The following is a 13,727-nucleotide window of genomic DNA, read 5'->3' on the forward strand; positions in this document are numbered from 1 at the left end:
ATACTATTTGATTCCATTTATATTATGTCCAAAACCAGACAAAACTAATCTATGTTCTTAGAAGTCAGACAGTGGTTACCCTTGGGGAGGTAGTAAGTGGAAGGGAACATGAGGGGGGCTCCTGCAGGGGGTGGTAATAGTTTGTTGATTGCAGTGATGACTGTATTTGTGTTCCATTTGTTAAAAACCAACCTGTGCGTGTTATACTTCAATTAAAAGTTAAAACAAAATGATTTGCCTCTGCCTGGGTAATCAACTCAGACTGAAGAAATGATTCCTTCTCTTGGCCTCTCCCTTTGGCTATAGTCACACTTGTGCTCCCACCTCTTGGTACTTCCCAATGGTGAGGGTGGGAAAAGAACCATCCCCCACCCCCTAAGATGCAGACTAAACTAGATTTGCTATAGGACTGGTTGCTAAAGGAGCAGGTCTACCAAAATGTGAAGTCCAGGTCTATCTTTGCCCTTCTGCCTGTTGATACTTTTTACCCTTGGTCCCTAAGTACACTCAGATGTCCTTTTGCTCTCTCTGCCCCAAAGCCTCTTATGCAGGATAAATGCTCCTCTCGGGGGACACTTAAGTATCAAAGGTTGTTTTGGTTTTTTTTTAAGATTTTATTTGAGAGAGAGAACACGCATGTACATAAGCGGGGTGGGGGGGGGGGGCAGAGGGAGAAGCAGGCTCCCCTCTGAGCGGGGAGCCCAACACGGGGCTCAATCCCAGGACCCCAGGACCATGATTTGAGCTGAAGGGAGACACTTAACTGAATGAGTCACCCAGGCGCCCCAAAATAAGTATCAAAAGTTTGAATCAGAAGGTTGGAGCACCAACCAGTTAACATATCAAGTTGTGAGTAGAAGAGGGGTATAACACGAGATTGGATTGCAGGCCTAACTTGTGGGATATGGGTATTCAAATCTTGGCCCTGCCTTGGGCAACTTTGTACTCTCTCTGTGCTCAGCTCCATTATTAAAACAGGGATAACAGTGCTTAGCTCATATAGTTATAAGGATCAAAATGAATTAATGCATATAAAAGATTTAGGAAAATAACTGATCTAAGGAGCTTAATAAATGTTGTCAATCTGGCTTTATCCAAGGTATGCTGTCCCCAAGGAACCATGGCCCAGGATAAATCTAGGGAGCAGAGGGCTGTGGGGCTAACCCAAAAGTCTCCCAAATTGAGGAGGGTTACTTTTGGGTGTCCCACACTTGCTTAGTATTGCAGTGAGGAACAGGAGCCCATGCTTCAGGATTACATGGAAGCAGAAGAGAAATTGAGAAGGTGAAGAGCTGGCTGTCCCCCAGCCTAGTCACATATATCACTAAATAAATAAGTGTAAGAGCCACTACACCAACTGCCTTCAAGGAATCAGGAATGTTGCTCCGTCAGAGGGCAAGAAATGAAGAAACATCAGTTATGTAGTATTTGACATAACACCATCTAGGGAGGTAACATCATATACCTATGCTTTCTATTTGACCAAAGGGCCAGTAAATACCACAGGCATTTCGGTACAATTATTATAGGGCCCTGGTCCCTGGATCTGGCCTTACTTTGAAGACCCAGAGACGTTGGCAGTAACTGGCTCACAATACATACAAAGCCTGAAGTAGACAACAAAAAGTCAAGTTATCAACAGTGAAAAATAATACTCAGTAGCTAGAATATTCACACTGGCAGACCTACACAAGAAGCCACATCTTCACTAGGATACTTGAAGACTTAGCAAAATAACATAGTATCAGTTAAGCTAAGACAGACTGAAGAATACATCCCCATAAGAGCTAATGTGACTGGAGATCTGGACCTCTGATAGCTGACAATGCTTTTTCTACTTCTCCACTGCTGACCAACATTGCACACTGCCTCAAACCCCATCACTTTGCACACCTCTGATGCCCTATTAATGCTATTAACATGAATTTAGGCAGCAATCACATCTCAATTTTCAAGTTTGGGGATAGGGTCAGCTAGGAAACTCTACGTTAATCTACCTTTCAGAGTCATTATGCACATTAGTTAACAGAAGTCAAAGTCTCTAATCAATGCCTTCTCTTCCTGAAGGCAAATTTCTCTGGGGAGTCACACTGGAACCAGAGGCTCAGGGAGCACTGGAAGAACAGTCATTACCCGCAGACAGCCGTGGTGTGCAGGTTAGGACACCTCCCCTTTGGATGCCAGTTTGTCTCCCTGAACATGATGGCTACATGGTGCCTCTCCTTTAGTGTATTCTAGGCCCAAAGAATTCAACTTGAGTGTTCTTTGTTATACCACAATCCAGCCATGTCCCCAGACCAATCCTCCCAATCCGCAGGTTGTGTCCTCTCCACAAATGGCTGGTTTGATCTTCACTTCACTTTCATCCTCGGAGGACAAACTGGAGTGCCTGTACTCACTTCCACAAACTTCACATCACTGACCTGATAGTGAAGAGCCATGCCCCCTTCATAACAGTTATAAGTCTTGAATGGAAAATTCCCAAACATTGAGACTGTGGGTGTGGTGGTGGGGGGGGGGGGGGGGAGTGTGTATCCTCCCAGCTTTTACCTTGGTGATGGGCAGGATCCACCTTTTCCTAAAAGTTCTTCCTGAGTCACTGCCCAGACACTTAGCTGCAGCAGGAAGGCATCCGGGAGTGAAGAACAGCGGTGGCTAAGAGAACAATAAAGCTCAAGCACAAGGGCAATGCCAGAACTCTGCATCCTCTGGGTGCAGCTCCATGTGCCTTCTGTACACACAACAGCTTCGCTCGCTGCGAGCGAAGACATTGGCTCAGTCCACTTGGGTTTCCTTTACTCCTTTCTACCCCTTCAGTGAAGGCCCCGGGGGACTCCACCTTCCTTTTCTGCTCTGTATTACCACTAATCACTCCATCCTTCAGGGGATCCTTCTCTCCCACAAATCATCCATGGAGTGGAAAGAGCAAGAGTCTAAAAATGTTTTATTAGTTGCTTAAAATTGGCTAAGACCATTAAATGAAAATGATGATAGGAAATAATAAAGAAGCCACATCCTCTATCAAACTATCAAAATACTTTCTGGAACTTCTCCCAGAATTAAAATTAACCTGGTTGTGTTTGTAATACTAAGAGCTCACCATTCCTACCGCCCAGCACCATTACCAAACCTTTGTTAGCTAATGGCAGCCACCATAGTCAGAAATACTACTATTTATTTCCCCAAATGACATATGACAAACCACCACTAAGGCAAAAAGACTTAATTTTTGTAAACTGGTAACAGTTTGGAGATTGACAAGTTGCACAAGAAACAGAAATTAGGTAACCCGTGTTCTCTTGTTAAAAGGTCTATTATTCTAACACCATGAATAATCAACATATATAAACAAATTAAGAAACCTCATGTTTTAAACAAATACTCTGGATAATTACAGAAAGTAATGTCTTTTAAATCCATGCATAAATAAATGATTTTTAGAAGACTATGCAATAATTGCTCTGCTTTGTTCTTTGTAAGTTTTTCACTACACCTAAACACTGGCAAGTGTTTTAAACAGTAATGTAAAGTAAGGACAACAACAGTTCACCTAGGTGTCAGTTTTGGAAGAGGAGTCAAGCAAGAAGCCAGGGCTGAAAAACGGTTAACAGTTCTGAAATGGCAAATACAAATTCTGAGTGGTGATGAGATGCGGCATCCTACTGCACAAAGTATGATGTTGTAATAGAAGAGCAGGAACTGCTTCTCTCGGGGCTGAAGGGGAGTAAAGGATTTACACAGCACACAGTGCCAGTAAGCTCTATCTAATGTCAGGGAGAATTCATCTGAAGTCTGCTTTTCAGCTTCCTTTAGTCTCATCCTCCTGTTGCAGTTCCATACATGTATCTGAGGAAAATGTGCAACAGGTTGGCATGGGACAGGTTTTCATTAAATCGTGGAAAAACAACTATGGCATTTTTGTTCAATGAAGAAAGGGAAATCTGCCTAATTACATTCTTGATAACCAGAAACATTAATTGCTATGGAAGGAAATTCTTAAGATAAAGCCCCTAAAATCCAAAACAATTTTATGCTGGCATATAAAACATTCTAACCAGTTCCAGAATTAGATCATATTAGCAAATAAAGTAGTCAGTATTTATAATGAAATGTAGTAACTGGCTAAAATTCTAGGTAAATAACTTTCATGGCCATCTAAAATTTTGTTTTAATCATAAAATTTTGTTTTAAACTTACAACTTTAGTGATATATATTGAACACATTCAATTGTACAGAACACAATCCATTTAATCTTGAAAAATACTATATGACAAAACTACAGAAATGAGCACAAACCCCCACAAACCAGTATGCTCCCTCATCAATTCTACAACTGCAATGAATTTAATACTGTAAACAAACACTGAACAAATCAGAGCACTGTGGAAAGAGTTCAGCAGCTCTAACAAGTCATACTATAATTTTTATGCACTAAGAGAGTAGTGCGGCAAATGGAATTCTTAGAACATTACTTAAAAATAGATTTTTAAAGACAAAGGTCCCAACTCATTCTTATATACACACACAAAAGTTCATCTGTCACAGACAGCGAATGTTGAATTTATACACTGGAGCTTCCGGCAGCATCCTGCACATTTAGAATAATTAAAACAAACAAACAGAAAGTTGTCAAATCTAGGATGGATCACTCAAATCTGTACAGGACGGGACACAGCTGTCCTGGTGCGTATGTGGCTCACTGCTGCTTCTCAAATGCAAAAACCAAGTAAATACCTAAAAAGAAAATAATAAAAATTAGAGTTTGGTTTCTCATATCCATAGGCGAAACAGAACAATTTCAGTCCTGTTTGGAATTTGGTGAAAATTCTCAAGCTTCTGAAGGGAAAAATCCCATTATTTCTAAGAGTTCTCAATTATTTTGAGTCATACTTAAGCAGATATGGGGTCATAGCTGTTTATCTGAAAACAAACATCCACTTACTATAATACTCAGTGACATTACAGCTCTTGAGAAAACCAATTTAACAGCTCTAAAACTCTCTAAAAACAGTTTGAGATAAGAAAAATTAAAAGTATAAAGGCAAAGAAAATTAAAACTAAAAAATCTTATAACTTAATTCTTTTTATCTGGAGCAAGACAGGTAGAATAACTGCACTACCATGATTACTTCTGGCATTGGTTATCTAGATTTTCTATTCGGGGGGGAAAAAAACTAGTAAGAATTCTAAGGAACATATACAATGCGCAAGTTAAAATTCATCCAATTATCCAACTGTTGTATTGTAAGGACTGATAAGGAAAGTGAGCCAAAAGCTAATGATAATTGTTGCTTAGAGATATTTATCTGGCCCCAACAGTGACATTGCATTCCTAAGAATACTCTCCCTTAAATATGATTTCCTGCTTTGGCATGTGTTCACGCAAAGACATCTAAGTGCATCTATGGTTCCTCATTCTGGATCACACTGAAGTTCAAACCTATTACATCTTCTAATAAGACACTAATAGATTTTACGGTAAGCAAACACCTGAAAAAATGACAAATCCTCAAAACATCACAAGGATGTTCAGTGTGTACGCTAGGACATTCAGTCAGCGAGTCAAGATAGTAGGCCATGTACCTCTGTGTCCTCCCTTCTTGAGTTAACTTTTGAACGGGGTACAGATGAATGACTGCAGACCCTGTAAAAACCTCCCAATCCTCTAGCTTTTTCCTCAACCTGTCCAGGAGTATCACACCAGTCCTTCCAAAATGTTACTTTGGTAATGCTATTGTCTGTTCCTTATCTACCAGTTCCCAATTTCTTTTAGGAGAAATGAAACATTGCTGGCAGTAGAGTAGATAGATGAACAGAGAACAGTCTGGGTGATATCAACACGGTAGATTCTTCTACAAGACAAGAAAGCAAAGCAGTCCAAGACATTCACAAGTATGTTACAAGACTTAGGAACAGCCAGCATTATTTAGCTTGGCCCACACTCCAAGCGATCCTTCCGCAGTCTAACCCTGGCAAACCCAACCCAAACACATTGGTACCTACTGCAAACAACCCAGCAGTCCTCACCTGCCCTAAATCTAGGGTCATTTAAAACCACTAAGATGCAATGTTTGAATTCAGATCAGCAATAAATAACTTTCTTTCCTTTCTAACTCAAACATTCTGAATGTCTCACTCGTATAAAATGCCTTCCGTGCAGGCATATCAACTGGGATTTAAAGAAATAAATCTTGAACCACTTCTAAAAGCAAATCGGCAACAATTCTCTCCTTTCCTTTCACATTTAAAGAATCTTCTAGACGAACAGCAGGTTCTGGTAATAGGAGCTTAATGATTAGACCAGTAGGAGTTTGAAGTATAGCTTCTTGAACTTACTAGACTGTGTGTGACAGCAGGCAAGATACTCTCCAGTCCACAGAGTCCTCCAGTTTAGAATAGTGTAATTCATCAAAGAACACACTGATCCAGACATGCTAGATCCTGGCTGCAATGTGACCACTGTTCCTTTCCTACTGCTTTTCACATCATTAACCCATCTCCCTCCATGGTGTGGGGGGCATCTAATTCATCATCAGCATGCTATCACTAAGTCCACACTAAGGTACAGAAATACAGTTCTAAACTATAGCTAGTACCACCATCACTACCTGTGACCAAAGCTGTTTTCCTTACATCATACTTTGGGACTGGCAGGCTATCTAATCTAACTGTCCCATCTCCAGTCTAGGAAAAGTAATGAAATGTACAGGTTTAGGCACACATTTCCCAGTCTGTTGGTCCTCTAATCCCATTTCCACTAAGGGTAGCAATATTCTGAGACAAATGGGCTCAACATGTTGGCTCTATTTGTGTTCTTTCCTTTTCCTCTCTCTCCAATTCGGCAAGTCCTAAGAACAATCTTTTCACACATGAGGCCACGGTTACTAGTATGAATCACCTGGGTTAGCTCTGTGACCTCAGACAAGTTATTGAAGTGCTTTCTCATCTGTGAAAAGGAGATATTAGAAAAAGTAGTCTACCCCTAAATTTGTGAGGATTAAATGAGTTAGAACATATTAAAAGTCTCCAGTCATGCTTGAGCACATGTTAAATACTCAATTATATCAAGTATTACTATTTTCCAGATTTTTACTACTTTTCCTTAGGCTCTCCTTCATCTTTTTTCCCCATTATAGAAACTTTAGCACTTAAAACAGTTTGCCTAGTACCACACTTATTTGTGTCTGTTTCTTCCATTAGACAGTATACATCTGGAAAGTAGAGATTACAACTGTTTACTTTTTTTATCCCCCAAAGCCTTTCACAGAACTTTACATAAGTCAATACTCATCAAATGGATCATCCCTGATTACCACTTACGCCTTCAACATAATCAACAAATACTTAAATGAACAGGGGGAACTACCTTTTATGTCCTCAGGGCAGCCATATAAGGGTATTATCGTCATCTTAACACTGAGGGTCTGGGCTTTCACTTCCTCAACATCCACGGACTTCACAGATTTGCCAGGCCTCTGACTTCTCTTCCAAAGACAGGCACCTCACTTCAGAATGTCTCCGTACCAGGCCCTTCCCAACCACACATCCCTCTAAAATATCCTGCTCATGGCTGCTTCACTAAATGGTCCAGTACTTATTAATTATGTCTTTGTTGTCAACATCAGAGTGGCTCAAAACAAAATACATGGTAGTGTTCTATAAGCCAAAATTTCCAACAGAAATCTGAGGTAAAGATAGCAAATACAGATGGCTACATAGTAATGAGTAGGCAATGAAAATGTTTAAGAATGCTCATGATAGTTTATATTAAGGAACATTCTGCATATATTTTCTCTTGGCACTAAACAGCTGTGCAAGAAAGGGGGCATTAGACATACATAGGGATTCTACGTAAACATAAACACATACACCCCAATATGTGTTGGAAAAATTTGAGAGTTTTCAAATTATAACCATCACTCTGAAACGATCTTTGAAAATGTCAGTAAATCTATACTGATGATATACTCACTTGTGGCTTCCCACTCTGACTTACTTAAGGTTCCCTGAAATTTAAAAAAAAAAAAAGAACATTTTAGATTGAATATGGAAGTACATAAATGCGTATTTTTCAATACTGGACACAAGTGCCCAAACACCCCTACTTCACCATAAATATAAGTTGACCCTTGAACAACACAGGTTTGAACTGTGCAGGTATACTTATATGTGTATTTTTTTTCAACAAACACAATACTGTAAATGTGTTTTCTCTTCCTTATGATTTTCTTAGTAACATTTCTCTAGCTTACATTTTTGTAAGAATACAGTATGAAATACATATACAAAATATGTATTAATTAACTGATCATGTTATCAGAAGGCTTCTGGTCAACATCTGGCTATTAGTAATTAAGTTTTCGGGGAGTCAAAAGTTATAGGCTTACTTTTGACTGCATGGGGAGTCACCCCCACACTGTCCAAGGGTCAACTATACACACAATTTACTGTTAATATTATTGTGACCTAAATATGTAAAAGAAATCAATGAGATTTTAATGTCATCCTCTGAATTCTGCTCTCCTGCCTAATTCTCTAAACCACTGATTCTCAACCAAAGGGAGAATTTGTGTAAAGAGGGTATTTGTGCATGTCTGTAATGGGAAAAAGCATCTATCATATATTTTTAACTTGGAAAATGAAAAAATAAAAAAGCCTATCTTGAAACATCCAATAGCATTATAGGAAGGAATAAGATTTTTGTGTTTTTACAAAGGAATCACAAAATCCGTATCATTCAAAGGAAATAAATTATGTTTAAAATAGTTACCAAAATATTAAAAAACATATTGACATAGTCATATATATGCTGCTTTGCACATGCACTAACAAGATAGAGTAACTAATGTAATTTTGAAGAAGTGATGAATGTAAATGATAGTCTAAGATGTCAGCAGAAATGTGTCATATAAGTATCTGTAATTTCTATTGATAACAAAGTCCCAGCTATATCTAATACCATTGTGGTACTATTGCACTCTTAATTAAAGAAAGTGTGAACTTCCATGCAGAAGTCAGTGAAAATGGAGATGTAATTTTTCTTCATGTAAGTTCATGAGCCCGTGAATTTTATCTATGGAACACGATGAGTCAGCAGTGCCTAGGTTAAGATATAATAATATAGGCAAAACCTCTCCATCCAAGCTTGTAACTTTCTCCCCATCCTTACTGCCTCAGATATAGCACTCCATTTTCAGTATTGAAATATTTTATTTTCTATTCTATGGTTCTAAAAAGGGGAAAAAGACTAACATGTATCTGATTTGTAAACCAATGAAATAATTTCGTAAGTTTCCATATAAGCTTTCCTTTTGTTTTCTATAAAACATGCTATACACGAAAACTTACCAAAGGTAACCTTACTTGACTGTTCTTCATGTACTCTACTGCATGTTCATAGTCATCCACCTTCTCGGAGGCAAGTTTGGAATTCTCGTTTGCTGGATACGGCTAGGGAAGCAAATGAAATTCCTAGTTAGAAAATTAAATGAAACTTGTAATTCAGAATTAAAAACACTTAAGTCACTAAAATAAAATAATTAAGAAAATAATCCTTAAGTATTATTTCAGGAATATAAACTATACATACTTTTGAAATATGAAAAAAAAATGGGAGACAGGGATCCTCTCCTAACAAAGTAGCTGTTATCGATACTCAACTTTGATGATAATCATAGAATATTTACAGTTGCACAAAACTGTACCATTTATTTAATCACCTCCAAGGACCACTTAGCAGCAAACACTTGCATCTCCCTGGCTCCCAGTGAAAGACTTTTTCTGTTATAACACAAAGCTGAAGGAAGTTATTATCAAAAGAGCTAAATATTAACTTAAACATTATGGTGACATATTAGCCATCAGAAGCATGAGAAGAAATTAAAAATAATACAAATGAAAAACTCAAAAGCCTGGGGGAAGATGGTGGTGTAAGAGTAAGAGGCCCAGAGGCTCACCTCATCCCATGAATTCAACAAAGTAACTATCAAATCATCCTAAATACCCCAGAAATCGATCTGAAGACTGGTAAAACAAACTCTACAACTAAAGGTAGAGAAAAGGCCACACTGAAGAAGGTAGGAAATGCAGAGACATGGTTTGGGAAAAACAGATTGTGGCCACTCTGGTGGGGAGGGAGCTGTAGTCGCTGAGAAGGGTGAGAAACACACCAACACACAGGGTAGCATACAGGGAAAACAAATCCTCATAGTATTTGGCTTGGAAAGTGAGAGGGCCTGAATTTCATGAGTTCCTGCAACCAATGGGGCTTAAAGCCTGGTCAGTGTGCGTGGCTCTAGGAGAGCACTCGGAGGAGGACATTCGGGCTGCTAATGGAGAAAAGGCAGGGCAAACAGCCTGCAGACATATAACATGGAAACAGCAATCTGAAGAATGCCTGGGGCACATAGTGGGAAGGTTAGTTGCTCATCTTGGAGCATGCCCCAGAGAGACAGCGATCAGAGATCCCCTCCAAGAATACAGGAACTGGCTGGCACCATTTCCCTTCATGGTTCCTCAGCATAAACACCAGCCATCTGCAGGAACCAGTGCTCGTAAACACTACCTAAATTGCTTAAGACAATCCTGACCCTGCCTACACTCTGGTGGAATGGCCCTTCCCGGGCACCCTTGCCTCAGTCCCAGTGTGGTGGGCCCCCTTCCACAGAAGATGGGCCCAAACCCCTATCCACACCACATCTCCCTACCTAGGAGTTTTGCAGGGCTTCAGTTCAGGCAGCAGTGGCAAGAAGTCCCATTTCACAAGCAGACAAGAGCACACCTTGATAAAATACACATTCAAGCCAGGGAACAAACACTGCTCACAACAGGAAAAGAGAGCCTCTACAGATGACTCGCCTAAAGGACAGAGAGACCAGATCACAACAGCAGAGCACACAAAGCACACAGACACTCCTGGACACACCAGGCCCTGGGGACCAAGGGGCACTACATGGCAGAGTACTACAGGACCTCTCTTCATATAGCCATTTCCTCAAGAACAGGAGATGTAGCTAACTTTCCTAACACACAGAGACAAAAACAAAATGAGAAGACAGAGGAATTTGTCCCAAATGAAAGAACAGGACAAGGCCATGGCTGGAGATCTAAGAGAAACAGATATAAGTACACACTTGATGGAGAATTTAAAGTAATGATCATAAGGATAGTCACTTGACTTGAGAAAAGAATGGAGGACATCAGTGAGACCATTAACACAGATAAGGAATAACACAGAGATAAAGGGCTTAAAAAATGAAATGAGAAACATGCTTGATGGAATGAACAGCAGGCTGAAAGAAGCAGAGGAACAAATTAATGACCAGAAGACAGAGTAATGGAAAATAATCGAGCTGAACAAAAGAGGAAAAAAAAGAAATATATAAAAAAAGAATAAACTTAGGGAACTCAGTGACCCCATCAAACATAACATTCATATTATAGGAGTCCCAGGACAGGAAATGGGGCAGATAATTTATCTGAAGAAATAATAGCTGAAAACTTCCCTACTCTGGGGAAGGAAGCAGATATGCAGATCCAGGAGGCATGGAGAATCTCCATCAAAATCAACAAAAGCAGATCCACACCAAGACATGCTGTAATTACATTTGCAAAATACAGTAATAAAGAAAAAATATTAAAAGCAGCAAGACAAATGAAGTCATTAACTTACAAGGGAAAACCCATAAGGCTAGCGGGAGATTTTTCAACAGAAACTTTGCAAGCCAGAAGGGAGTGGAATGACATACTGAAAGTACTAAATGGGAAAAATCGGCAGCCAAGAATACTCTACCCAGCAAGGCTATCATTAAGAACAGAAGGAGAGATTAGAGAGTCTCCCAGACAAACAAAACTAAAGGAGTCTGTGACCACTAAACCAGCCTTACAAGAAATATTAAAGGGGACTCTTGGAGTTGGAAAGGAAAGACCAAAAATGAAAGAATGAAAGTAGAAAACACAAAAGCAATAAAAATGAATGTTTCTGTAAAAACTCAGTCAAGGAACTCACAAAATAAAAGGATATGAAATAGGACACAAGATACCTAAAACCTGGGGAGAAGAGGAGTAAAGAATGGGTTCAAACTTAAACAACCATCAAATTAATACAGACCCTATATGCAGAAGATGTTATATACACACCTAGTGGTAACCACAAATCAAAAACCACTAACATGCAAGGAATAAAGAGAAAGAAATCCAAATATATCACTAAAGAAAACCAGCAAACCATGAAAGAAGGAGAAGAAAGGATCAGGGAAAATCTGAAACAACCACAAAACAAGTAATAAAATGGCAATAAATACCTATCTATCAATAATTACTTTGAATGGAAATGGACTAAACATTCCAATCAAAAGCCATAGGGTGACAGAACGGATAAAAAACAAGACCCATCTATATGCCACATACAAGAGATTCATTTTAGACCTAAGAACACCTACAGATTGAAAATGAGAGGATGGAGGGCATCTGGGTGGCACAGTCCATTGAGCGTCTGACTCTTGGTTTCGGCTCAGGTCATGATCTTGGGGTCCTGGGACCAAGCCCCGCATCAGGATCCACACTCAGCATGGAGTCTGCTTGGGATTCTCTCTCCCTCTCCCTTTGCCCCTCCCTGTCGCTCATTCTCTCTCTCTCTCAGTAAATAAATGAATAGATCTTAAAAAATAAAAAGTGAGGAGATAGAGAAACTTTTATCATGCAAATGGATGTCAAAAGACAGTGAGGGTAATAACAGTACTTATATTGCACAAAATACATTTTAAAACAAAGACTGTAACAAGAGACCAAGAAGGGCAGTAGATAATAATAAAGGGGATAATCCAACAAGAAGTTATAACAATTGTAAATATTTAGGCCCCCAACATGGGCGCACCCAAATACATAAAACAGTAACAAACATAAAGGAACTCATTGATAATAATACAATAATAGGTTACTTTAACACCCCACTTATATCAATGGACAGATCATCTAAACAGAAAATCAACAAGGAAACAATGGCTATGAATAACACACTGGACCAGATGGATTTAACAGATATACTCAGAACATTCTATCCTAAAACAGCAGAATACACATTCTCTTCAAGTGTACATGAAACATTCTCCAGAATAGACCACACATTAGGCCACAAAACAAGCCTCAACAAATTTAAAAAGATCAAAGTCATACTATGCATCTTTTCTGACCACAATGCTATGAAACCAGAAGTCAACCACAAGAAAAACTCTGGAAAGACCACAAATACAGGGAAGTTAAATAACCTGCTACTAAACAATGAATGGGTCAACCAGGAAATAAAAGAAGAAATAAAAAAAGTACATGGAAACAAATGAAAATGAACATACAATAGTCCAAAACCTTTGGAATGCAGCAAAAGCGGTTCTAAGAGGGAAGCTTATAGCAATACAGGCCTACCTCAAGAAGAAAAATCTCAAATAAACAACCCAACCTTACACCTAAAGGACCTAGAGAAAGAACAACAAAGAAACGTAAAATCAGCAGAAGGAAGGAAATAATAAAGATCAGAGCAGAAATAAATGATGTAGAAACTAAAAAAACCAAATGAACAAAAAGCAATGAAACTAGTTGGTTCCTTGAAAAAAATCAATAAAATTGATAAACCTCTAGCCAGACTCATGACCCAAATAAATAGAAAGAAAAGAAAGAAAGAGGACCCAAATAAATAGAATCACAAATAAGAAAGGCAAAAAATAACAACAAA

The 13,727-nt window shown here is 39.0% G+C and overlaps 1 protein-coding gene across 1 annotated transcript in view; it reads right to left on the minus strand.

Moving 5' to 3' along the window:
• Positions 1 to 729: 729 nt before the first annotated feature.
• The window catches only part of RNMT (RNA guanine-7 methyltransferase), a 39,841-nt gene continuing 26,843 nt past the window's right edge, over positions 730 to 13,727 (minus strand). Inside the window, exons 9-11 of the mRNA XM_032399186.1 lie at positions 9,350 to 9,451; positions 7,974 to 8,007; positions 730 to 4,735 (exon numbers count right to left, since the gene is read on the minus strand). Of these exons, the coding sequence (XP_032255077.1) occupies positions 4,698 to 4,735; positions 7,974 to 8,007; positions 9,350 to 9,451 (174 nt within the window). The 3' untranslated portion in view covers positions 730 to 4,697. The remainder of the gene's footprint in view (positions 4,736 to 7,973; positions 8,008 to 9,349; positions 9,452 to 13,727) is intronic.

Source organism: Phoca vitulina, unplaced genomic scaffold, assembly GCF_004348235.1.
Source record: "Phoca vitulina isolate PV1807 unplaced genomic scaffold, GSC_HSeal_1.0 scaffold138, whole genome shotgun sequence".
Lineage (NCBI taxonomy): Eukaryota > Metazoa > Chordata > Mammalia > Carnivora > Phocidae > Phoca > Phoca vitulina.